General features: G+C 39.6%; 1 protein-coding gene across 1 annotated transcript in view; it reads left to right on the top strand.

Moving 5' to 3' along the window:
* The first annotated feature begins 10,950 nt into the window (after positions 1–10,950).
* Slco4c1 (solute carrier organic anion transporter family member 4C1) overlaps positions 10,951–25,918 on the top strand; it is a 59,474-nt gene continuing 44,506 nt past the window's right edge. The window contains exons 1-2 of the mRNA XM_036173710.1: positions 10,951–11,446; positions 15,725–15,988. Of these exons, the coding sequence (XP_036029603.1) occupies positions 11,104–11,446; positions 15,725–15,988 (607 nt within the window). The 5' untranslated portion in view covers positions 10,951–11,103. The remainder of the gene's footprint in view (positions 11,447–15,724; positions 15,989–25,918) is intronic.

Raw genomic sequence — 25,918 nt, 5'->3', positions numbered from 1 at the left:
AATAGCTTCTTGGTTCTTTAGACCTTTGTTTACGTGACTGAACAGCACATCCTGACTGTTCCACTTCAATAGTTTGGTGCATGAGCCAGTGTCATTTGCATATTCTTTCTATCCCTCTCTCTTCCCCCTCTTTTCTACCCCGCTGTGTGTGTGTGTGTGTGTGTGTGTGTGTGTGTGTGTGTGCGTATCTTTCTGTCTCTACATTTTTTTTGTGGCAAGATCTTGTGCACCACAACCTATGTCAAACTTGTCATGTATCAGAGGATGACTTGGAGCTCCTGTAACCATCTGTCTGTCTCCACCTTTCAAGTGCTGGGATGCATGCACCACCATCATAGTTGGCTTGTTTGGGTTTTTTCTACTTCGGACTTCAGACTCCTCTGCCAGGAGCATGGCGACATTTAGGGAACAAGTAAGACAGGGCAGTACCCCAAAGAAGCTCTTCACCCTTGAGAAGCTCTGTGTTCTTTTAGTCCCTCTGTAGTAATATTTTCAATTATTCAAAATTTCAGAGTATATCTTAACTTTGAGGAAAAATAGTAGACTGATTATATAATACTGAGGAATGTCTTGATAGGTACAGATCTGTTCATCTCAAAAACTTCATGGAAGTGCAAAGTTTTGTTTTGCTCTGCATTTATTGGTTTGTTGCTTTTTTTTTTTTTTTTTTCATTTGTTAGGCAGAGTCTAACTATCAAGTCCTGAGGGGCTTGAAACTCCCTATGCAGATCAGGTTGGTTCCAAACTCACAGAAAGCCACCTGTCTCTGCCAACCCAGTGCTGGGATTAAAGGTGTGCCTCTCTGTGTCCGCCAGGTGCAAGGTTTTATGTTACTATATGACTACGGGTGTTTCCCAGAAGAAAAGCTGAGGCATCCTGAAGTAGCATCATCAGGGTGTCTCATCACTAAAAAACTGAGGACAAACAACTTCACCAGTGACAGGAACCTGGTACAGCCATGGCTGCTGGAGTGAGCACAAACATGAAGCGCATCCCTAAGTTGTAGAGAAGAGCCACTCCTTGATATGGCAGAGAGAAAATCTCTCTCTCTCTCTCTTCACTAAAATAACTTTGACACAAGATATAATTTTCAAAAGATCTGTTACTCAAAAGCCAATCTGTCTTATCCTCTAAACACTAAGACACTGTGTCGCAGAGAAAAAATACACATGCTGGAGCAGATTTCTGACAGAGAGAAGCTGCGTAGACAGAAAGGCAACCTTGGTCTCATCACTGAGACAGTTTCTCTCCCCTTCTGAGCTGTCATCATTAATCGCTGACCTCTGGTACAACATAATCCTTTTTCCCTTAGTAACTGTAGTCTGCAATTAATGAACCTCCTGAACACATGGGATTAAGACAATCTTTTCTGGTCTTTCTTTAGCCACACGTAAAAGGTGTCTGGCTTTGGGATACGAGCAAATGGGATGTGTAATGTCCAGGAAGTGTCCTTCTCCATTTCTCTCTTGTTTGATTGAAGATAGCAAGAACTTCCGAGATTGTTTTGGAAGAGTTAATCTGGCATACAGGAATTGGAGATGGTAGAACAATAGGACTGACAGAGCAAGGATTGCTGCTTTCTTGGTCTCCAAACCACCGTGGATTACAAATACCTGTGTAGTAGTTTGAATGTAATTGGCCCCCATAGGGGCTTACAGAGAGTGACACTATTAAGAGGTGTAGCTTTGTTGGAGTGGGTGTGGTCTCTTTGGATGAAGTGTGTCAATGTGGAGGTGGACTTTGAGGGCTCATATATGCTCAGGCCATGCCCAGTGTCTCAGATCACTTCCTGTTGCCTGCTGATCAAGGTGTAGCTCCTTCTCCACTCTCAGCTCCTTCTGCAGCACCATGTCTTCCTGCATACTTCCATGTCTCACCATGATGATAATGGCCTAAATCTCTGAAACTGTCAGCCACCCATTTAAAGGTTTTCCTTAATAAGAAAGAGTTGCAGTACTCATGGTATCTCTTCACAGCAATAGAAACCCTAACTAGGTCAACTTGTTTCAGTTATTATTACCTTTTATTTTTGTCTCAGTAACTAAACTTAGTGCAAACCCTTAAGAGGCCCTTCCTTCAGTTTCCTATGCCCAAGACTACAGAGCAGACTTGTCTTGTTTTGTTTAAAGCCAGAAATAAAGTTTCCTCTCTGTATAAAAGTCTCCAGTTTGCTTAGTTTACAGACTCTTTCAAGATTGTGCATATGTGATTCCTTTGGGTTTTCTCCCATTACATTTCTATTTAAATATTAGTCCACCAGGAGGCTGTCTTTTATCATCTCCACTCAAGCAACCACCCACCTTATCTAGTTTGATCATCTTTCAAATTATCTCCTACACACATTACCTGCATATCTTATCATCTATACATATTGTCTTCAATTACTTTTGTTTTTACTACTTTATACTTTTGTCTACTAACAGAAATGCCAGCTCCTGAAGGTCAATGACTTATCTGTTTCCTGTTGTATAAGCCATTAGTAAAATATATTCATATAGATGATGCTTAATCTGTATGTTATGAATGTTTGAATAGCAATAACTTCTTACCTGTCTAACACTCTGCTAAGTCCATTACAGAATTAAATTATATAACTGTAGCACCATAGTTTTATGGCATATATGGCATAGCTGTTATTGGTTCCACTATACAAAAGAGAAAATTAGAAGAAACAGAATTTAACATGGCCAAGGTTACCAAGTCAAAACATGGCAAGTAAATAATTTTAGCTATGGTATCTATTACTTTAAAAACTTTTGAAATGAATGATAATTATGGTTGCCTCTTCACTAAATTCTCACAAACAGATCTGAAAAATAAAAAGTTCTATTAAGAATGATCTTTTTGGGGGCTGGAGAGATGGATCAGAGGTTAAGAACATTGGCTGTTCTTCCAGAGGTCCTGAGTTCAATTCCCAGCAACCATATGGTGGCTCACAACCATCTGTAATAAGATCTGGCTCCCTCTTCTGGCTTACAGGGATACATGCAAACAGAACACTGTATACATGATAAATAAATAAATCCAAAAAAAAAAAAAAGATCTTGTTTTTACACACAAAACTCACCTTTTTATGTTTGTTTTTACATCTAATTTTGTTTTTCTGAGACAGTGCAATTATACAGAAATGAAGATTGTGCTTCTCCTTTTACTGTCAGGCTGTTGAAACAACGATCTCAGAGAAAGTGGAATTTCCAAGTCAATCTCATGCTGGAAGAAGGAAAAGACTAAATAAAGCCTATTATCAGCCAGAGGAAGAGCTAGAGATTTGGAAGGAGATTGCCTGTTATCATGACTACCTGTCAGACCAAGGTGCTGGAGGTTCTGGGTCTGAGACATAATTAGATTGTCTAATTATGCATATCTTTGCCCTCACTTAAACTTATACTGTCTATCAGTCCTCTGAGGATGGTCCTAAGGAGTCACTGAACACTTCGCTGAGTTTGTATTTATGTTTTGTATTGATGAAAATATGTATTTGAGACTCATTACATTTTAATGAGTAATAGGAAAATACAAGCTTTATATATTCCATACATTCTCTTCAAAAAGTATCCAAAGGGATATTCTGATCTTGATTTTTCTGGATTAAAAAAAAAAAAAATGTTTCCTGGTCTCCAAAGCGAGTTCCAGGAAAGGTGCAAAGCTACAGAGAAATCCTGTCTTGAAAAACCAAAAAAAAAAAAAAAGATGTTTCTAAATCTACTGCAAAGGAAACAAGAATCATAACAAATAAATGTTCAGATGGAACCTCCAGCTCACCCCTGCATGATCCAAAAGCCCCATTCCTGACTCTCTCCAAACCCTGTCCATTCAGAGAATCTCTGAACAAAGGAAACGTGCCAAAAAGCCTGGTTCTACATCTCGGCAGCTACGACAGCCCCCTCCCTTGAAATTGCCAACTGCCTAAGTCCCCTGTTAAGGGCTCAGCTTTTGACCAAACTTGGGCATAAAACAGCTTGTGGCAGATTCGTCATCACCCTGCACCTACAACCTGTAAAGTCTCCCTGCTTTCATTTGTGGGCCCAGCTTCTCCGGCCTCTATCTCTGAGACTAGAGAACCCACATGGAAATTGCTTTGCTCAAATAAACCTGTTCTTTTTCAATTTGCCTTAGAGCAAGGCTTACTACATGACTGGAGAAAACTATTATGGGGGATGGGGCAGATAACCTATTAATAGGTATATTTCTCTTTCAATACCCAGATAAAAAAATTCCAAAACATTTGGGTGTTGTTGAAATTTTCCTTCACACTGAGCCCACAATTATCTTCTACTTATAATACTCTTGTGCTAATTTCAAGACTCATGGGAGATAGGTATCAGCGTGCTCTTCTCACTTGTATCTTTCTGTCCAAAGAAGAATGCCCCTGTTACATTCTGCCTAGTCCTGTGGAATCTCCAATTCCTTCATATCTGTTGTCATTCTCATCCTCTCACTCATATGCTGGTAGCAACAGAGGCTGTGCATGTGTATTACAGAAACTTGAACCCATAGGTCACTTCACTCTTATCACCAAGTTGGCTGGGTTTGGATTGAGAATCTGAAAAACAAATCCTCTAATCTTTATCTTTGCACAAGATCATTTTGTTAATACCTGTACTTTACAATTCTCTGGGTTTTTTTTTCTCCCATCCTTCCCACGATGCATCCCTTTCCCTTTCTTCTTTGTGTTTGTACCTATTTCCACAATATGAGCAGACAACGTTTTAAACCTAAAGTATGTGGCATCAGCATTTTATCTTATCTCTATCCATACATCTATCTACCTATCATTTATCTATCTTCATCATCATTATGATATACTATCACCTACGTATGTATATATGTATGTATCTACCTACCTATATGCTATCACTTACCTATTATCTATCTTATCTGTGTCTTATTTCTCTTTTTCTATGTGTCTATTTGTCTCAGTTCTTCAGACACTAAGCAGACTCTACATTGCTTTCCTTCCAAACTGTTAGTCACAGAACTAACGCCTCTCTCAACTCAGTCTTTAAACATACCCACTCATCTAAAGCATTGACTGTTTGTGTTTGAGATATAGAGATATTTAAATCTCTATATATCTTATATATAGATATTTAACAATTTTAAATATATAGAAATTTTAATAAAAATAAATAAAATATACAGAGAAATATATATATTAAAATTTGATTTATAGAGGTATAGAAAAATGGGAACTGAGACATCTACATTGAACAAGAATATTTTCCTAGATTTATTAAAAAAAAAAACGCACTCTGATGACTTAATGATACCTCTTAATATTGCCACAATATTTCTTTCCGTGTAAAATATAATAGTTTGTTCAGCCAGATTCATGTGATGAGTTGCAGCAATTCTTTTTGTTTTAGTTTAGATACATTGTCCCTCTCTCTTTAGTCAATGGAGTCATTTTTAATATTTTTAGTTGTTCTGAATGGTATAAAGAAGAGAAGAATCTTAATATAACCCTGGTCAGAAGCCCAAGGCCGGGAGTTCATACACCCTGGGGTAGAAGCTGCTGTTGTTAAAAGTCTGTTGCACTGCTAAACAAACGTGCTGTCGAATTGCCTCTTAAATACTTGTATTCATGCCCATGGGTCTCATCTGCACCTGTGTGGCCTGGACAGGTGTCTCCATGACAGGTAAGGTGACCTGCTGATCAGTTTTTAGTAAAAGGGGGTACCTGTAGGGCTGTAGCTCCTGTTTTGGGTAACTGTTGCCTTGCTTGCTGACCTTGACCTTGATATCCTCCCTATGCTAATCCCAGTCAGATTCCACCCTCCTGAATGGAATGCTTAAGGGAAGTTTCTCATCTGTGTATACTGCATATTGGGCATTAACAGCTTAGATTGCAAAACATCGGAATTGAACTTCTGCCCTCAGGGGTTCTCCCATTGTGCTATAAGCCTGTATTTAAGACCTACTCCCTCCTTCAATAAATGGCATTTGGCATTCAAAAAAAAAAAAGAAGACAGTGATGTTCTAAAACAGGAAGTGGTGATGATGTCATGGGTCTATGAAGATGCTGGACTAAAGTCTATCAAATTGTGCAAACAGGAAAATTGTATACTATGTGAATTATCTTTCAATAAAGATTTTATAAAACAACAAAAATGTCTGTTGCACTGCTAAACAAACATGCTGTCGAAGTGCCTCTCAAATACTTGTATTCATGCCCACGGATCTTATCTGTTCTCAACTTTGGTCAGAGCTTCCACAGTGGGCAACGGAGAGGTTCACAACTGGTCAAAGTGCTGAGAACAAGACACTGAATGCTTAGCCCTAAACAAGACATTAATTCCTCCCCACAGCCCTGCCTCATAGATCAGGAAATATCACAGACCAAGAGGCAGAAAGAATGGGGAAGAGTGCTGTGAAATATTCTTATGGGTGTGATGTGTTGATCACCCCCATGAACGCACACCAGCTGATCTATAAGACTTCCACCAGATCAAGCCAGCCAAGAGCCCAGTGTAATTTCTGGGTAACTGGCAGTTGATGACTACTGGGAGTGAGAAATCATTCTTTTTTGAGGATGTGGTCACACGTAAGTGTCCCATGATGGGTAGCATTAAGAGACTTAGTGGGTTGGAGAAAAAAATATAAGACAGACTTGGGACAGGGTTATTATGAAGTGGGAAGAGGGAGTAGATATGATCATATTTCATTCTCTATGTATATAAGATTTTCAATGCTAAAGAAAAAAAATTTTTTCCAGAGCTGAGGACCGAACCCAGGGACTCTACCACTGAGCTAAATCCCCAACCCCCTCCCTTTTTAAAAAAAATTTGTATTTATTATGTATACAGACGAGGGCACCAGATCTCATTACAGATGGTTGTGAGCCACTCATGTGGGCACTGGGAATAGAACTCTGGACCTTTGGAAGAGCAGTCGGTGCTCGCTCTTAACCTCTGAGCTATCTCTCCAGCCCTAAGAAAACAATTTTAGCCCTGCGGTGGTTGCTCACGCCTTTAATCCCAGCACTTGGGAGGCAGAGCCAGGTGGATTTCTGTGAGTTTGAGGCCAGCCTGGGCTACCAAGTGAGTTCTAGGAAAGGTGCAAAGTTACATAGAGAAACCCTGTCTCAGAAAAAAAATTATTTATTTTTGAGATTATAATATAATCACATAATTTTCCCTTTCCCTTTCTGCCTTTCAAACTCTCCCATGCAACCCAGTTGGCAATCTTTCAAATTCATGGCCTCTATTTCTTTGATTGTTTACACACACACACACACACACACACACACACACACACACACACGTATATATTATATACATATTTCAACAAGAAAACAACTTTAAAATTACAATTTTTTGTAATAAATATATCTCTGAAATCCCAGCACTCGATTCCGGGGAGGTTTTAGAAGCCTACAGTCTGCAGTCTGAGGAAACAAGATCAGCTGAAGCATTGACAAATGAGCAAAACTCAACCTGAGAACACAAAAGAAGGAGCCTCCCAGCCACTGAACCAGATCACCAGAATCATAAGCCCACCCTACACTGACAGGGAACAGGTAAGTTCCCAACTCCAGACTGGCAGACTAGGTCTCTAGCCCTTAAGCCCCAGCCATAGGAGCCCCAGGGACCAGACAGCTACCTTTTCCTGCTCCCCCATCAAAAAACAAAACAAAACAAAACAAAACAAACCTGCGAACCCAACAACTACTGAAGCCATAAGCTCACCCTGCACCAATTGGAAACAACTGCTCCCAGAGACAGAACCCACTAACACTGATTGGACTAAGCTGCTCACAGAGCCCAACACCATCAATTCAACCAAGAACTCCTGGTGGACCAAGACTATCAATTGGAACAAGAGAGGCACCTTCAGACATAGACACTGCCTGCACCGAGCGGAGGAAGAGGTGAGTAGACAAAACTACAGGCAACAGCATGAAAAACCTATACAACACCATCAGAACCTAGAGATTCTACACCTGCAAGACCTGAACATACCAAGGTAGAAGAAATCAATCCTAAAAATGACTTTAAGAAGATGATAGAGGCTCTTAATGAAAAACTCCCTTAAATAGGAAATAAGAAATTCTCTTAAAGAAATGGAAAAAAATATCTCTGTGCAATTGAACTAAATTTATTAAATTTATTACATTCGCAACTTCTCTGTACCTGAGGCTCAGGGAACATTATCAAAAGGGAGTTGGAGAGATTGTAAGAACCAGAGGATCATGGAGTTTGCAGCGAGACTGTGTCTGCCAGGAATGTCAGAAGCTAGGCCTATAAAGTCTCACCAACAATACTGTCTAAACATGCGCTGAACAAGGACAACAATAGACAGGCCAAAGTGGATGGAGGAACACCCACAAGGCCTCAACCCTACACAAAGAACTACAGGCAACTGAGGAATGCTGAGAGCAGAGAAATAGTCTTCCCCAGAGAAGAATACACCAAATGTTTAGCCCTGAAAACAAGGAAACATTTTAAAAGTTATAATTGTAATTCTTTTTAATGTAAAGATCTCTCTGTGCAATTACAGTATTAAAATACTGTAGATAAGCACTAATCTTTTTTCACTGTTTTCAGTTACACATTGTATGAGATATTTAAACAGACGAGATAAAAAGAAGGATACTGTAAGCACTTGGGCTGTTTCTTCGCTTTTATTTAATTACTACAATATTCTGTGGGGCTAGGAGACTAGCACATGACTCTTTAATTCCAGAAACTCTGCAGGCCAAGGCAGGATGATCCCAAATTCAAGGCCAGCTTGGAAAAAATGTGGGGAGATGCTGTAAGATACAAAAATCTTAAGACAATAGACATATAGACATGGACAGATGGACAGACCTACACATACACACACACACACACACACACACACACACACACACACACACACACAGAGGATCAGATGTTAAGACCACTTGCTGCTCTCGCAGAGGACCTGGGTTTGGTTCCCACTATCCCTGTATTAGCTCACGACTGTCCTTAACTCCGGTTCCAGGAACTCTCACACCCTCTTGGGGGTATCAGGAACAGGCGTAGTACACATGCATACACATAGGCAAAACACATGTATTGTCTTAGTTACTGTTCTTTCACTGTGAGGAGAGGCCACGACCAAGACAGCTCCTTTCCTCTTTGTAGCGCCCTTCAGTCTCCTTCTTTCCGTGTGTGCTGGGACACAAAGAACGTAATGAAACAGGAAAATGCTTTCAGAAACATCAATGTGTATTCAAGATGAAGAAACAACACTTTCGCTAATCTTTATACAAACGTCCACTGCTAACACTGTGAGCTGGAAGATGCCTTAGTTGAAATCTACGTGTGTACTGTGGCTGCTGCTCTGCTTGGAGTAGAATACTTTGGATTTGTTCATTCAAACTTTCAGCAGTCACTGCTGTAGGTAACTAAATTTCATCAGATCCAGCTTTCCTGGGTAGGAAAATGACTTCATATTCCATAGAAAGTATGATGATCTCTATTTATACTGATATCCACTTTAAATACAATTCATTTGGGATAGGGGGAATTACATAGTGTTGGTAATTCCCCCAGAATCTGAGCACTCACAGCTTCTCATTTTCAGAATCTCATATCAGAGAGGCACCAGATTTTTGTTTGGCTCTCTCTATGCACCCCACGCTGTCCTTGAACTCACAAGACATCTGCCTGCCTCCGGATCCCAAGTACTAGGATTAAGGGTGTGTGCCACCACACCTGGCTAAGTGTTAGTTTTGATCTTTGAGAATGGTTATGTTATAATCTAACCATCACAAGTAGGTTGAGGTAACTAAAAGACAGATAATGTAAAGTCCAAAGTGGGAGAGCTAAGTCCAACTTCCCTTTAAGTATTAGGCCTGCTGTCAGCATGCTGCCTTGGGAGGGCTTTTGATTCTCCTGGGGGCACAGATTCTTCAGTGTGTGACACTTCCCCACCAGTAATGATACTCACTTAAGGACCTATAACAAAGAACACAACAGACCTTATTTCTGCTCTGCCAGACCTAATGACAATCTGGACTATTTTTTTCTTTCAAATGTTCAAAGTGATCTCACTTACATCTCAATACCTCAGCCCACTAAGTACAGCATGTACAATCCAAACTAATACTTCACAAGAGCACATTTATCATAGTATTATGTAGGGCTCTGTGTACATATTATTAGGGATTGCTTCCTACTGGAATGAGAGCCCCACAGTGTTTGGGGTATTTGCCTGTTTGTCTTTAGCACACAGGAAATACATACTTTCTGATGATCAACGAAATAATAAATAAACAGATTGGAATTACTGTCAATCATGCAACAGTATTAATGTCTCCAATCAGTTTTCTTTCTGTTTCACATATTCATATTATTTGCATGATGATCATTTTCCACTTTAGGCTTGGGGTATGCTGTCCAGACAAAGCCATGCAGGAGTATTTAACGTCTTATTATTCTTTCAGTTTGAAGAAACCAAAACCAAAAAGACGGTCATGACCTTGTGAATGTTGGTGGAATAGGGAAGGATTTATTTCTAGGAAGGCTGACAGACGAAAGTCTTATTTAGTGTTCGCGGAATTCAAAGTATTATACCTGAGGGCGGCCTGATTCTTGGAGCACAGGATTCTTACTTCAATAAGCAACAAAGGAAAAAAAAAAAGCAGCAGCGGCAGGTTCTCCTGAAAGGTCTTCCAGACGCAAATGTGTTTGCAGCTTTCATGCACATACCCAGGGGGAGCGCTGGCCCACAGACTCCCACAGTCTCTATTTGTTACCGATCCCAGGGCTTGGGAAAAGAGCGCTGCACCGAGATTCCCAGTCGTGCCGCCCTCGCATCCACGACACTGCGATACTGCCACCCTCTTCCCTCACCCGACGGAGGCCGGGTCGCACGCCCACGCAGACCGTTGAGGTTGTTACCTGCGGCGACAGCTGTGGCGGAGAACAGCGCTGGCACCTTGAGATGCGGAGGACCCAGATCTCCGGGAGTGTCCTGGAAGCTGCGGTGGCCACGATGTGCCAGCGGGGGAGGGCCCGGAGGCGGAGACTGGTCCGCCACTAGGGCGCTGTCACCTGCCCAGAGGCGGAGCCAGGAAAGAAACCAGCCTTTGACGGATCTCAGACTCAGGAGTCCAGAGAACCCTTCTTGACCATGCAGAGCGCCAAAGGAATTGAGAACCCGGCTTTCGTCCCTTCCAGCCCGGACACCCCACGCCGTGCGTCTGCTTCTCCCTCCCAGGTGGAGGTCTCTGCTGTGACCTCCAAGAACCAGAATGGGGATTCTCAGCCTCGGGATTCTGAGGAGCCCCAGAAGTCAACTGAGCCATCTCTGCCTTCTTCAACTCCTCCGGCTTCGGATGAGCCGCCAGGGTCACAGCTTTGTGAGCTAGAGGAGGGAGCTTGCGGGTGGAGGAACTTCCATCCCGGGTGTCTCCAGCTCTGCAATACGCCCCAAGGCTTTCTGCTTCACTACTGCCTCTTGGCCCTCACGCAAGGTAAAAAGTCCAGCGCCAGCTTCTGGGGACTTTGGCTGAGCTGGTGGTTGGGTAGGGTCCAGCTGGGAGAGAGGAGGAGGCTGGTATAGGGGAACCCCACAGATTGACCTGGTAGTTAATGCAGCACTAGGTAACCCCACCCCCACACCTTGGGCTTGGAACTTGTAGAAGCCCTTGCCCGCGGGTGTCCACCTCTTTCAGGGTCCTCTTCTAGCTTCCTCCTTGGATAGCATCATTTAAAACCTGGCATGCAAGTTTTTGCTATTTTGTGTTTTGCCTCAGTTTAGCAGAGTGGATTCCTCTAGGGAAGATTATGAGAACGTTCCTTTGGGAAAATGATAAGCCTTAGAGTAGTCTGGTCTGCATGGTAAAACTGTACAGTCTACTGGGATCTAGGAGATGGATCTGTTTATTTGTTTTTACCGAGGAAGAATTAAAAACTTTGCAAATAGGAGTGGACTGATTTTCTCAAAGGAGGGGAGCAGGTAGAAGTACTTAAATTATGTAGCATAGATTAAATGTGGGTAATCCTATTTTCTGTATATTTGAGAATATAGGCACTAGAGCAACCCAGTGAGCAAAGGAGAAAGAGCTTCCAGCCCTGAAGCGGTGAACCTTTATTAGCTCTTTATCAAGTGTCTGTTTGTTCTAGGATCTCTTTTCAGTTCTCTTGGGACTAACAGATTAAGCCTAGATTTATCCCCCCAGGAGTTAGTGATCTAAACTGAGTTTCACTGCTGAGTGAGAGGTGTGGCGGGCGGAGGAGGGAGGTAGGCTTTTTGCAAAGAAAGGAAGCAGAAAGCAAGAAGTTGAAGGAAGTTGGTTTGCCCCCAAGGCAAGGAATAGAATAAACGGGAAGTTATTCGAAGGAGATAAACCCAGGAGGGATGGGCAGAAGGTGGGAGGACCTTGAAGGACAGATATGCTGAAAGTCAAGTTCGTTTGGTATTATTTGGGCCGTAATCTCAAACTATTTTGTAATAGTCAAGGACTGGTTGAAAGAAAGCAACCCAGGAGAGAGTGAAGGGTTACTGCAATTTGTTCTTTGCTAAATTAATTTAAAAAACCAAACCAAACCAAAACAAAACAAAACAAAAAAACCCTAAACTGAAGTCTCTGTCTTCTGCTCTAATTTTTGTTTCTGTTTGAAGGAACTTGGTGCCTCTTTCTTTGCACCTTTTGGGTGCTAAGTAAATATTTGTTGATGCTAAGTAGCTCTCAGCTCATTTCCTGAGGATTTGTGCTGGAGCCACTTTTGTTGTTGTTGTTGTTTTTTGTTTTTGGAGAGAGGGTTTCTCTGTGTAGCTTTGTACCTTTCCTGGAACTCGGCTCTGTAGACCTGGCTGGCCTCGAACTCAGACATCCGCCTGCCTCTGCCTCCCGAGTGCTGGGATTAAAGGCGTGCGCCACCACCACCCAGCTGTTTCCACCTTTCTCATCCCTCCAGTTTCCTTTCCAATTAAGTCTTGGATGTAGTTAACCAAAGCTAGTGGCAGTGGGTTGATAGCAGTGTAAAATTAGAAAGTAAAACGGTTCTTCTGGTTTACCTTACATTTCACTCTGCAATGTCTATGTTACTCTAAGACACTTTATATTCAACATAAATATTGTTTTAAGTTATTATCAGATAGAATTGGTTCTTAGGTGGGGGGGTGTCTGGTTTAGTTTAAAGCAACATTTACTGGGCTTTAAGAAGAAAGTAACCCAGTACATTAATTTATGCTAAAGTTTAGGTTTCAGTGGCTGAAAAGTATATTCTTGTGCATCGCCCTACCCTTGGAAAGTCCACATTCCATTCTATATTAATAGACATTTGATTAGGGAAGAAACAAATTGGGGAAGGGGTTGAACAGGCATTTCTCAAAGGCCATGGGTATCTCAGCATTCAACCTCACAGGGAGCCTCCTATCCTCACACATCAAATAGTCTACATTCTTTCTGAACTGATTCCAATGCAGTGCTCTTGGAATGTGTACAGCACTGAATTGGGAAGTCACAGGGATAAATGCTTATCTTCTTCTAGACATTTGAAAAATGAAGGTTTACTGTAAAAGCAATGATTACTAGTATCTAATTTTTATTTTTTATTTTTTTGAAGACAGAGTTTTTCTGTGTAACTCTGGCTGTCCTGGAACTCTCTTTGTAGATCAAGCTGTCCTGGAACTCACAGAGATCCTCCTGCCTCTGCCTCCTGGGTGCTGCAATTAAAAGTCTGTACCATCACACCAAAAACAACTAATTTTAAATCAGTGTCTTAGGTATATTGGAGGGTTGATGTTTGGTTGGGAAAATTTTCATGTTATCAGGTAACTGCTTTCTTATAAAAGTTGTTTCTACATGCTTTATATATGTCATTTGACAATCTCCAAATTACTAATTAGTTTACAGTTTAAAAAGAAGAAAAACACAAACACACACACACACACACACACACACACACACACACACACACACACGCACGCACACACAGCAAAACAAAACAAAACAAAACAAAACAAAAACCAAAAAAACTAAAAACAAAAATCCCCAAGAAACAAAAGAACACAATTTCAGGACATTGAAAGCTGTTATACCAATTTTGTTAAAGTATATTTTCAGTTGCAGTCTTGATAAAACAACAAGACAAACTGTAGTTATTATAGTTATTATGAAATGTTTATATTCAACCCAGTTAATAATGAAAATTATTCTTTTTTTTTTTTTTTTCCGGAGGTGAGGATCGAACCCACGGCCTTGTGCTTGCTAGGCAAGTGCTCTACCACTGAGCTAAATCCCCAACCCTGAAAATTAATCTTAGTAGCTCATAAATACACTTAACTAAAACTTTCATCACTTTTAGTTTTTAGCTTATTGTCACATTTCTGTTCCTGTGGATTTAACCTATATCTGGACAGGACCTCTTAAAATCGGCCAATACAGGACACTCAGTCTTCTTTACCTTTTAGTCCTTTACTAATTATTCCTTTTTTTTAATAACCAAATTTTTATTTCCAGCAACATCTGTCTAATATAAACAAACAGAAACACAACCTTGCCAAAAAGCTAGGAAGCCCTTTCATATAACAACTATAACAACCAATTTCAGTATACACACACACACACACACACACACACATACACACACACACACACACACACTAATTATTCTTATAACAGGCAGGTAGACTATACGTAGCTTTTTCTTCTATATTTTATTTTGAATGTGATTTAGAGTGTTATGTTAGTGGTCAAAATGATGTTTAGTTTTTTTTTTTTTAAGATTTATTTATTTATTATGCATACAGCATGTATGACTGCAGGCCAGAAGAGGGCACCAGATCTCATTACAGATGGTTGTGAGCCACCATGTGGTTGCTGGGAATTGAACTCAGGATCTCTGGAAGAGCAGTCGGCGCTCTTATCCTCTGAGCCATCTCTCCAGCTCAATGTTTAGTTTTTATTTATTTTCAACACTGTACATTTTAAGTGATATCTCTAAGATGGACTTGGGGCTTGGGGATTTAGCAAGTGCAAGGCCCTGGGTTCGATCCTCAGCTCCAATAAATAAACTAACAAACACATAAATAAATAAACAAGTAAATAAATAAATAGATAGATGAATAAAATATTTTTTAAAAAATTTTAAAAAGATGGACTAGGTGTGCATACCTATAATCCTAGCACTTGAGTAACCAAGGCACATTCTAGATTAGCCAAGCGACTTTGAAGTAAGTACCATATCTTAGAGTGGGAAGCCAAAGCTTCACTTAGTGTTTGTGAAGAGTGTTAGAAAGAAGAAATAGACTGGAGAGCTCAACTTCCTCTTCTTGAAACTAGCTCAGGGTGAACTGTAGTTGCAGATAAGTATGTCTGAGACTGGGGAGGTAATTGAACCTTGCTGTAACATCCGTCCTCTGTGGTCTCTTGTACTTGCTGTCGTCTTTCCAAAGAGTTTGTGGAGTGTGCTGAACTTAAGAACTCGCTAGAAAACTGGCTTTATGGGACTTTACTAGTCTGACTTTTGTTCGTCAATGAAAGAAAAATGAGTTCAGACAAATAATGATAATTTAACATGTCGTAAACACCGCTCTTGTAGAACACCCTGAAAACATACAGTTTTACAATATGAAAAATGAAATGATTTGGGGAGGAAATACGTTTTTGGATTGCCTAACTTTTGAGAGACTTTTAAAATTGGTACATTTGAAAATAGCAAAAGAACAAGGGAACAAACCTAGCACTTTTCATTGCTAATTGTGCACGTACTGAAGCTAAAACAACGCATTTGCTCTTTTGTAGGTATTGTTGTAAATGGCCTAGTAAACATTAGCATTTCCACCATCGAAAAGCGTTATGAGATGAAGAGCTCACTGACTGGCTTGATATCATCCAGCTACGACATCGCCTTCTGCATGCTGTCTTTATTTGTGTCGTTCTTTGGTGAGAGAGGACACAAACCTCGCTGGCTTGCGTTTGCATCTTTCATGATAGGATTGGGAGCTCTGGTCTTTTCCCTGCCACACTTTTTCAGTGGAAAATATGAACTGGGATCAGTTTTTGAAGGTCAGTCTCTGTTATGCCTTTGTTTGCATGGAAACAGGTTCATTGACATGTGGACAGTAGAATAAGGTCTGAAGTCTCCTCTGGTGCTTTGGGGGAATTGCATAACGTAGGAGATTGCAGAGACAGACTGTACATTATTTGATACATCTGTGGTCCTCCAGGTTTGTGATTCTCTGGTGCTCACTCCCCATATGATGCACAGAAACATACTCCTTCAAGAAAATCCAGCTCACTGGATTTCGAGAATTGTGGTTTCTTTTGTCCTGCTGTTACTTGCAGTGATTTCAGCTCTGTGTGCTGGACGTGCACATTCCTGGTTGAGGACAGTACAGGTGAATTGGCCTAGCGGGACATTTTCTCAGAACTGAAGCCTAGTTTTTCCTTTGGCTCTAGTTTGGACATGTAGCGTCAGAGTGACCTGCAGACCATGTTACCTTGAGTAAACAAAGTCCATTATTCAAAGGCTTGGAAGGAAATTTGATGAAGCCCCCCCTCCCCCGGTCATTTTTTAATGGTAAAACAATTACACTAGAGCCAGAGGAATGTGCTTGTGACTTGTGGAGCTCACCTTAACAGTTTTATGTCCTTTCTGGGACTGGCAATAACAAACATTAAGAAGCCTTTAGGGATTAGGCATGGGAAAGGCCTGGAAAGAGAAAAGAGAAATCGAGATGACTCACTATAGGCATTTTTTTTTAAATTTTAAGAATGAATTTATTTTATGTGCATTGGTGTTTGCCTGGATGTGTGTCTGTTGGATCTCCCTGGAGCTAGAGCTATATAAACAGCTGTGAGCTGCCACGTTGGTGCTGGGAATTGAATCTGGGTCCTCTGGAAGACTAGCCATTGCTTTTAACCCATGAGCCATTTCTGTATCCTTTAGGCATTCTTTGTTGAAAGTGAGGATTTGAATATTTTTGTGTTAACATTAGAAATAATATCAAAGCAGGCTGGAGAGGTGTCTCAGCCATTAGGAGCATTTGCTGCTTTTGCAGAGGACCTGGATTTGCACCTGCGTGGTGTCTCATAACAATTTCAATGGATTTTATGACCATGTCAAGCCTCATATATTTACTTATTTATTACAAATATAATAAAAATAAACATCTTGATAAATACTCTTAGAATTTTAATGTTTCCCAAGACTGATTTCCCAATTGCAAGATAACAAGGAATAAAATGGCAGTCTCACATTTTGCTTTGTATTATGTACTCAGTTTTAGGAGTACACTTACTTATTATATAAGAATACTTCATTTAGACATAAAAATAGGAAATGCAAGCAAATGGATGAAGAGAGGATGCACTTAAAATATGGAAAATTTAGAATAAATAAGATAGGAGAAGACACTGTTCGAGGAATGAGTACTTACTGTGAATTGAAGTGTATTATCTGGCATTGGGCAACATTGCATAAGGTCGACTGCATAATTTCACTGAGGGTAGTTTTAGGAACAAGGCACACATTGCAGCATAGGCTATGCTGTTACACCTTGAAATCTAAACAGCACAGAATGTTCAAGCTAATCTGCCTCAGAAGAAAAGACTCCTGATTCTGGGACAGGATGAATGTGTTTGTGTTTGCAGTGGCTGGACCCTTACTGCTGCAGTCAACCAGCTGTTTCTTGGGTTTTTTTGGTGGTCGGGGTTAACATATATGTATATTTAAACTTTTTTTTTTTTTTTTTTTTTTTTAGTTTTTCAGAGACAGGGTTTCTCTGTGTAGTTTTGCGCCTTTCCTGGAACTCGCTTTGGAGACCAGGCTGGCCTCGAACTCACAGAGATCCACCTGGCTCTGCCTCCCAAGTGCTGGGATTAAAGGCATGTGCCACCACTGTCCGGCTGTATATTTAAACTTTTAATTTTTGAGATTATAATAGAATTATAGCATTTCTGCCTTCCTTTTCCTCCATCTAAAACCTCCCATAGACCCTTCTTGCTTTCTTCTAAATTCATGGCCTTTTTATTAATTGTCACATGTACATATGTCTATGTATATATAATATAAAATGTTACATTTAGGAATAAATACCTTTTTTCTTAAATGTAACTGTCTCAGTCTGTACAATGCTGCTTGTATGTACGTTTTCAAAGTAGACCATTTACTATTGCATAACCAATTGGTGTGCTCTTCCCTGGAGAAGTCTACTGTCCTGCTCTTAACTTTCTTACTTTCTTGTGGTTCTTTGTATAAGAATTTTCTTGTTTTTATTTATTTGTTGGTTGGTTGGTTAGGTTTCTTTTCTTTTCTTTTTTTAGATAGGGTTTCTCTGTGTAGCCCTAGAACTCTCTGTCCTAGAACTTGCCCTATAGACCAGGCTGGCCTCAAACTTAAGAGTGCTGCCTGCCTCTGCCTTCCAAGGGTTGAGACGAAGAGTGTGCCACCATGCCCTGCTAACTTCCTTGTTCTTAAAGGAATTTTGTTGACAAGCCTCAGGTGTTATAAAGGAAAACATAAGTACCTCTTCTACAAAACCTTGACCTCTGTGTCAGTGGTCTTCACAGTCTACCTCCTGTGGTGCACCCCTGAAGTGACAGCCAATATCAACTCTCCATACCCCAAAGGGGAATACCTACAAATAAGAAAGGCATTTGCGGGGTGTAGGAAGAACTGGCTCAGAGCTGAAGCTGAGATGATTACTGAAGCAAGAGCAGAAACTTTTAGTAATTATTGTATATTATGCAAGCTTCTTATTGCTCTTGTGGACGTTTTTCAGTATTTTAGTAGATCAGGCCGAGTAGACCACTGACATAAGACAATTCAGCTTGTCTTTATGGTTCTGTGCCGTGTCTGTAACAAATATTGTTTACATGAACTACACATAGTACTAAGATAACAGCAGTGAGGAAGCTGGGCCTGGGGACACATGTCTGTCATCTCACTCAGGACTTGGAAAAACAGTAGTAAACATTTTATTTCATTTGTTGTTTGAGGAAGGATACATAATTAGCAAGAAACAAGACAGTTGAAGGTCAGGTCTCTTAAATGGGTTCCAAGGAAGGCTACTGTGATGATAGCTAGATAATGAAGGAACAGTCTTCAGAGATGTTCTTCAGGCTAGAGGAAGAACTTGAGGATTTCAGGAATGGTCAATTGTGGCCAACAAAATCATCAAAGGCAAAATGTGCTGTGAGGTGAATGTGCAGAGTGGAGGCTAGCCAGGCTGACCCTCTGTGTTCACCTTGACCACCTGGGACTGTGTCCTAGAGTGTATAAGATTAGTGAGAACAGAGTCAGAAGTGGAAATCAACAATTTTTTTTTTTTTTTTGGTTATTTTTCGAGACAGGATTTCTCTTTGTAGCTTTGCACCTTTCCTAGAACTCACTTTGGAGACCAGGCTGGCCTCAAACTCACAGAGATCCGCCTGCCTCTGCCTCCCAAGTGCTGGGATTAAAGGCATACACCACCACCGCCTGGCAGAAATCAACAATTTTTAACTTCAGGATGAAATGCTTATTATATCCAGTGTTCAGTACATATACTTAAATACGCTAGCCTAAATGCACAAGCCCACAAGCCAGTCCTTGAAGTGCAAACACTGTGTTAGAAAGGCTTCTTTATTCTCATTTCTGGTAGAGCCACTTCGACTTTTGGGGAGAGTTGTTCGTTACTCTTCACACTGTCAATATATGTAAACATGCTTAGCTGCTGTTTTGAATTTTGTGGATTGGTTTTTTTCCCCCTCAGCAAACATATCATTATGGCATGTGCACATAGAGGCAGAGAGCTAGAGAGAGAAAAGCTTTCACTTAACATACACTACAAGAGTAAAATTGTATCCTATGTCTGAAGGAAGCCACACATTTGAACACAGAATGAATGTTGGACTCATAAATCCCTTTTCTGTTTTTGTCTAGAATTTTACAGCAAATGATCCAATAACTTCATACTGATTTCATTAATAGTTAACAACTACTAAAACTACCTCTAGTGCCCTGTTTTTTTAAAGATTTTTATATTTATTATTCATGCTTTATTAGATATTGGATGATTTAAATAATAATTTTTTTGAGTTTAAACAGTTTCTTCCTTCAAGACAGTATCTTGTAACTCACACTGGCCTTGAACTGTGTGTAGCCAAGGATGACCTTGACATTCTGATTCACTTGCTCTCACTTCCTGGAGTTATTGAATGACAGGCATATGCTACCACTTGGGACTCTGGGGTGTGGAGAATAAGGGCCTCTTACATGATTAGCTAGCACTCTACCAATTGAGCTGAATCCCTCACCCTTCTTCCTTAGTTCATGAAGTCAAGTATCATATAAAACAATAACAACAACACAATCTCTTTGTTCAAATAAGTTAATTCAGTTTCACAACGCTGGAAACCTGGAAAAAAGATGAATTATTTATCTAACTCTGAGAAATATAAAAAAAAGAAAACTGGAGTTTAGCATTACAAAAGGAAAACAAGTATGTTGAAAGTTAGAAGCCCTAAGACACAACTTGTTCATGAGTGATGTAATAATACCTAAGGCAGGGAACTGGGATGGAACTTTTCTATTCTAGCAGCCAGAATTTAGGTCCGAGTAAAGCATAGACTATCATCTGAGCTCTGGAAGACAGAGGCCAGAGGATTAGAAGTTCACCTTCAGGCTCCATAACAATTCAATTAGCAGCCTGGAATGCATGAGATCATGTTATAAAACAAAAATAAACACTAAAAATCCTTAATGTAGCTGGGTGGTGGTGGCACAAGCCTTTAAACACAGCACTCAGAGAAACCTTGTCTTGAAAACCCTTTAAAAAAAAAAAAGAAAGAAAGAAAGAAAGGAAAGGAAAAAAGAAGCAACAAACAAGTAAAAATCCCCAAATACAACAACAACAAAACATAAAATAACATGAAAAGCATGAACTCATTTTATGAATCAAAATCACCCCTGCCTTATAATTTCATTGGAAATGAACATTGAGGAAATAGCTGTGATTTTAACTTGAGGGAAATCACTTTGGATGAGTTAATCTCTCTGAGGAGATTAAAGTAATGTAATATAGTCAGTGAGTAGATGAAAACAAAATATGACATATGAGTAGCATGTAAAATTTCTACAGGTGTGAGAACAACACAGAAGGAGTGTGAGAGTCAGCAAAGGTAGAAAGGGGGAATTTGGAGCAGCATGGTTTCCTATTGTTTTGTACAAAAACAAAGTAGATCTCAGGGAAAGATAACTTTCCTCACCTGGAGATTTTATAGGGACATAAAGGTTGGAGGTGATTAACATTGAATGCAGATGATAGAGTATATCACAGGGGAGTTCTGGCTGTTGTTATTGGATACAAAAGAGAGAAAGTTTTAAAGAGTAAGAGAAATACATACTCCTAGGGGTTAAGTTGAACTTACTGATTTGAAAATGGAAAAGTGTCATAAAAGATTTCCAAATAACTGATATATGACACTGTTTAAAACTTATCTTTTCACTTCTGGTATTGACATTCACTTTTTATGTTGGATTTTTTTGACAAAGTCAAACCCAGGTTGGCTTTGAACTCTATGTAGCTGAGCATGACCTTGAACTCTGGTCTTAACCACCTTTCTAACTAGGTGTGAATTGCCACACACAGCTAGACACTCATTTTTGATGTAGCCTTGATTGTCCTGGAACACTTTTGTAGACCAGGCTGGCCAGAGACTCTGCCCTTTGAATGTTGGGATTAAAGATATACACAACCATGCCTGGCCTTTTGTTTGTTTGGTCTTTTTTTTTTTTTTTTTAAGATTTACTTCTTTATTATGTATACAGTGTTCTGTCTGCACATATCCCTGCAGGCCAGAAGAGGGCACCAGATCTCATTACAGATGGTTGTGAGCCACCATGTGGTTGCTGGGAATTGAACTCAGGACCTTTGGAAGTACAAGCAATTCTCTTAACGTCTGAGGCATCTCTCAAGCCCCTGTTTGGTATTTTTGTTTGAGACATAATTTCTCTGTGTAGCCCTGGCCGTCCTGGAACTCATTCTGTAGACCAGGCTTGCCTCAAATTCACAGAGATCTGCCTGTCTCTGCCTCCTGAGTACGGGGATTAAAAGGTTGCTGCTCCGTCAATGCCCAGCTACACCTGGCCTTTTGATGTACTTTGAGAAACTGTAATCTTAGCTAATGAGTGATAAAGGTATTATTTAAAATGTAACAAATCTTTACCACATAACACTTTGGTTCTTATCAAGGTCAACTTTATTCCTTTTGGCTGAGTAGTATTTTAATGTTGCAGAGCAAAATAATTTCTGCATCTCTCCGAGAAACTCTGGGAAGTCACTTTTAAACACGGAAAGTCATTACTGAATGCAATAAAGCTCTTTTTCTTTATCAATTGTCGTGCCTGTTACTATTGTCTGTCCCTTTTACCCCATAGAAGGTAACCTTTGATGAGAAACAAATTCTATTTGCAGAGCATTAGATTTCTAAGGTTTTAGTAGGTTAGGGAGGGTTGGTGGCCCTGAGTAGCTCACTTGGAACAATTGCTCCAAGAAAATGTGTATAATGAGAGCTAATTTCTAGTTTCTATCTTCTCCTTTATCATTTACTCTGGCAGAATTTTCTTGCTTGTCCACTTAAAATTTGGAATCTTTGTTCATGTATATTAAAGAAGACATGTCAAAGAATCCCAAGGTATTTTAACTGTTTTAATTGTTAATTCTATATAAGTGATTTTGTTTGATCATGAGGATTCCTTCTTGGGTGATACTTTTTTTTTTGAGCTAAGGATCAAACCCAGGGTCTTGCGCTTGCTAGGCAAGCACTCTACCACTGAGCTAAATTCCCAACCCCTGGTGATACTTTTTGAAATGGGACTTATCTATTTTTTTTATATTTCAAGTGCACTGTCCTGCAACCAATAAGATGAGCAGGGGTGAGACTACACCATGATGTAATAAATGCTTTAGTTTAAATGTAATTCATACCTTAAAAGGACTAGAGCTAACCTTCAGGGCTAGTAAATGCTTCAGATAAAAGTAAACTTTGGGGTATCTAGCAATAATTACTCTGGGTTATTGTTTTTATTTAATGCTTCCTTTATTATTGCCTAGTTCTTATCCATCATGGAGGGACATGCCTTCTTATAAGTATCTATAGGAAGCATCTATTCACAGTGTGTTCAATACTGCAGTGGTCATTTGTTCAGCAAATATTCTACTTCTCATGCTATTGATGTCATAAACATATACTCAGACCTATGACAGAATCAAACCAATTCTCTTACACATGCTTGCTAAAATAGGAACCTGGAAGAGGAGATGCAAAAAAGGGACAAGCATGTAAATGGTATCTCTTGGTCAATACTGACGTTGGGATCCTCAGATCATACTTGCCAAAGCCTGTGTGTGTGTGTGTGTGTGTGTGTGTGTGTGTGTTGAATTAAATTTTCTTTATTCATATGAGCAAAAGTTCTTATTCATAAATGCCTTTATTAGTAATGTTTTAGATCTGAAACTTTATAGTGTAAAAAAGGAAGCTAAAAAGAGAAGCAAATTCAGAATACTACAGAAATGCTTTGAAACCATTGTTGACTTTTGTCATAAATACTTAATAAAATACTGACTTCACTGACATTTTTAAAGTGATGTCTGATGTGATATTCAAGTGAGGTGTAGCATAGCTGTGTCTGAGTAGACAGAATTCGTGGGAGGTAAAAATTAAGTAATTTTTTTTGTAGCTTCCTCAGAAAGATTGGCAAAAATGTGGTTTCTGGTGAGATTAAAAAAAAATGAGGAAATTCTATTTTTGTAATCTTGTTCCTTAAAAGGGCACAAAATTGGTCAATATCAGCCTTAGTGTACTCTTCTGTTTTATTTTTAATTCTATTGCACACTATATGAAGTTACTCAGATAAAAGTCAAGCAGAAGTTCTGTTTGTGCACTGTGTGACAGCTGTGATTCCTTCAACTGGAAGTTTGGGTGACAATAATATCATAGTTAAGACTGTGCCTGATGGGAGGGAGGTTCAGTGTTCTTTAAATAGGGACAAAGAATTATGAGACTTGGTAATTAAAATAGCTGTCAGGGTTTTGTCTGTTACTGGCAATGGTAGAGTTACGACCCAACATAAATAAGCTTTTCCATAGATTGTATTTCCATTTCAGAAAAGCAACTTGGTCTTGATGCCTTGCCAAAATGTGGCCAAACATTTTGAAACCACCACATTAGCAAAGGTTAGATAGCTCCCCAAGGTTTCATGTTAAGACACAAGAGAAGAATTACCTAGTGTAGCTCAGATAATTGGATCCACCTATAAACACAGTTGAATGTTGCGTTCTTAGTAGGCAATCTCCATTCTCTGATTTTAAACATAGTAATAGGATTTTCTAAGACTTTCAGAAAAATGACAAACTAATAAAAACAAAATTAAAAAGGAAGTATATCTTAAGATAGCATTACCTAGGTTACCCACTATTAATTTAAGATTGTTCAGTCTTTCAGAATGTACGTGTTCAAAAATAATCACAGTGCAGTGTATAGTCCTCAATGCTACCCTTGCACTTGCATACACTCTTCCCTAACACCAAGTCATCATTATACCACATCCATATACACATCTATGCATCCATATACACATCTATGCATATGTACTTAAAATCCACTTTAATAAAACAAGCGGTTGAACCTATGGATATAAACATGTTTTACTTTTAATGTATGTTGAGGATCTTTGCTTTTAATAGAGGGTCTATAGAATATTATTTTTATATTACTTAATTTTATAGGTAATTTATTGAATCAACCCCCCTTTATTAAGTTCTTATTACTTTCTATGGTTCTGGTTTAAAAGATTCTAGCTAAAGCTTGTTTATAGCTGAATAAAACTCTCCTATGGACTGGTGAGATGGTTCAGCAGGTAAAGGTACTTGACCCCAAGAGTGACCTGGGCTCCACCCCTAAAATCCACACGACCAATAGAAAGAATTGCCTTCACAAGTTGTTCTTTGATTTGTACTTATGCATCATACCATGCCTGTAGCCACCCACATATATGCAAACACAAATAAATGTAACAAAAATTAGACTATATGTCTTCACTGTGCATGTATATCACATTTTCTTTATCTATTCATCCGTTGATGACCACTTGAGCTGACTCTACGACTTGGTTCTTAAAAACAATACTGAAATATGCATGGATGGGTACATATGACTGTGGTGTATTGCTCCAGAATACTTGTAGCATATACCCAGGAGTGTCCTAGCTGGACTGCATTGTAGTACTACTTTTAGTTTTGTGAGGAACTCCACACTGATTTTGGTGCTACATTCCCCAGCAGTATAGAAAGGTTCCCTTTCTCTTCCCCCTTATCAGCATTTGTTATATTCCTTATCTTGATACTTAGACATTATGTTCAGGGAAAGACAGATTTTCAGTTTGGCTTTAATTGGCATTTCTTGGCGAATAAGGTTGTTGAACAGGTTTTAAAGTGTGGTTTGTCTTGCGAGCAACAGCTGTTTCATTAGTTCATTTATAAACTGGGTTGTTTGGAGTTTTGAATTTATTTTTTGAGTTGATTACATAGTCTAGAAGGTCATCATCTGACAGATGTGAAACTGACAAGGATTTTTCTCCTGCTCTGTAGGTTGTTACCTGACTCTGTTAATTGTGTGTAGATTCTTAATTTCCTGCATTCCCATGTGTCAATTCTTGGAGGTTTCTTCAGAAAGCCTACATCTTTTTTTTTCTTTTTTTTTGTATTTGTATTTGTTTTGTTTTGTTTTTCGAGACAGGGTTTCTCTGTGTTGTTTTGCGCCTTTCCGGGAACTCGCTTTGTAGACCAGGCTGGCCTCCAGCTCACAGAGATCCACCTGGCTCTGCCTCCTGAGTGCTGGGATCAAAGGCGTGCGCCACCACCGCTCGGCTTCAGAAAGCCTATATCTATATCTATACCTTAAAGTGCTTTCCCTGTTTTCTTCCATCCATTTTGAATGCATTCCTTGTGCATG

The sequence above is a fragment of the Onychomys torridus genome, chromosome 23, assembly GCF_903995425.1.
Source record: "Onychomys torridus chromosome 23, mOncTor1.1, whole genome shotgun sequence".
Lineage (NCBI taxonomy): Eukaryota > Metazoa > Chordata > Mammalia > Rodentia > Cricetidae > Onychomys > Onychomys torridus.
The sequence above is the reverse complement of the archived record's forward strand: the minus strand, read 5'-3'. Positions and strand labels throughout refer to the sequence as shown.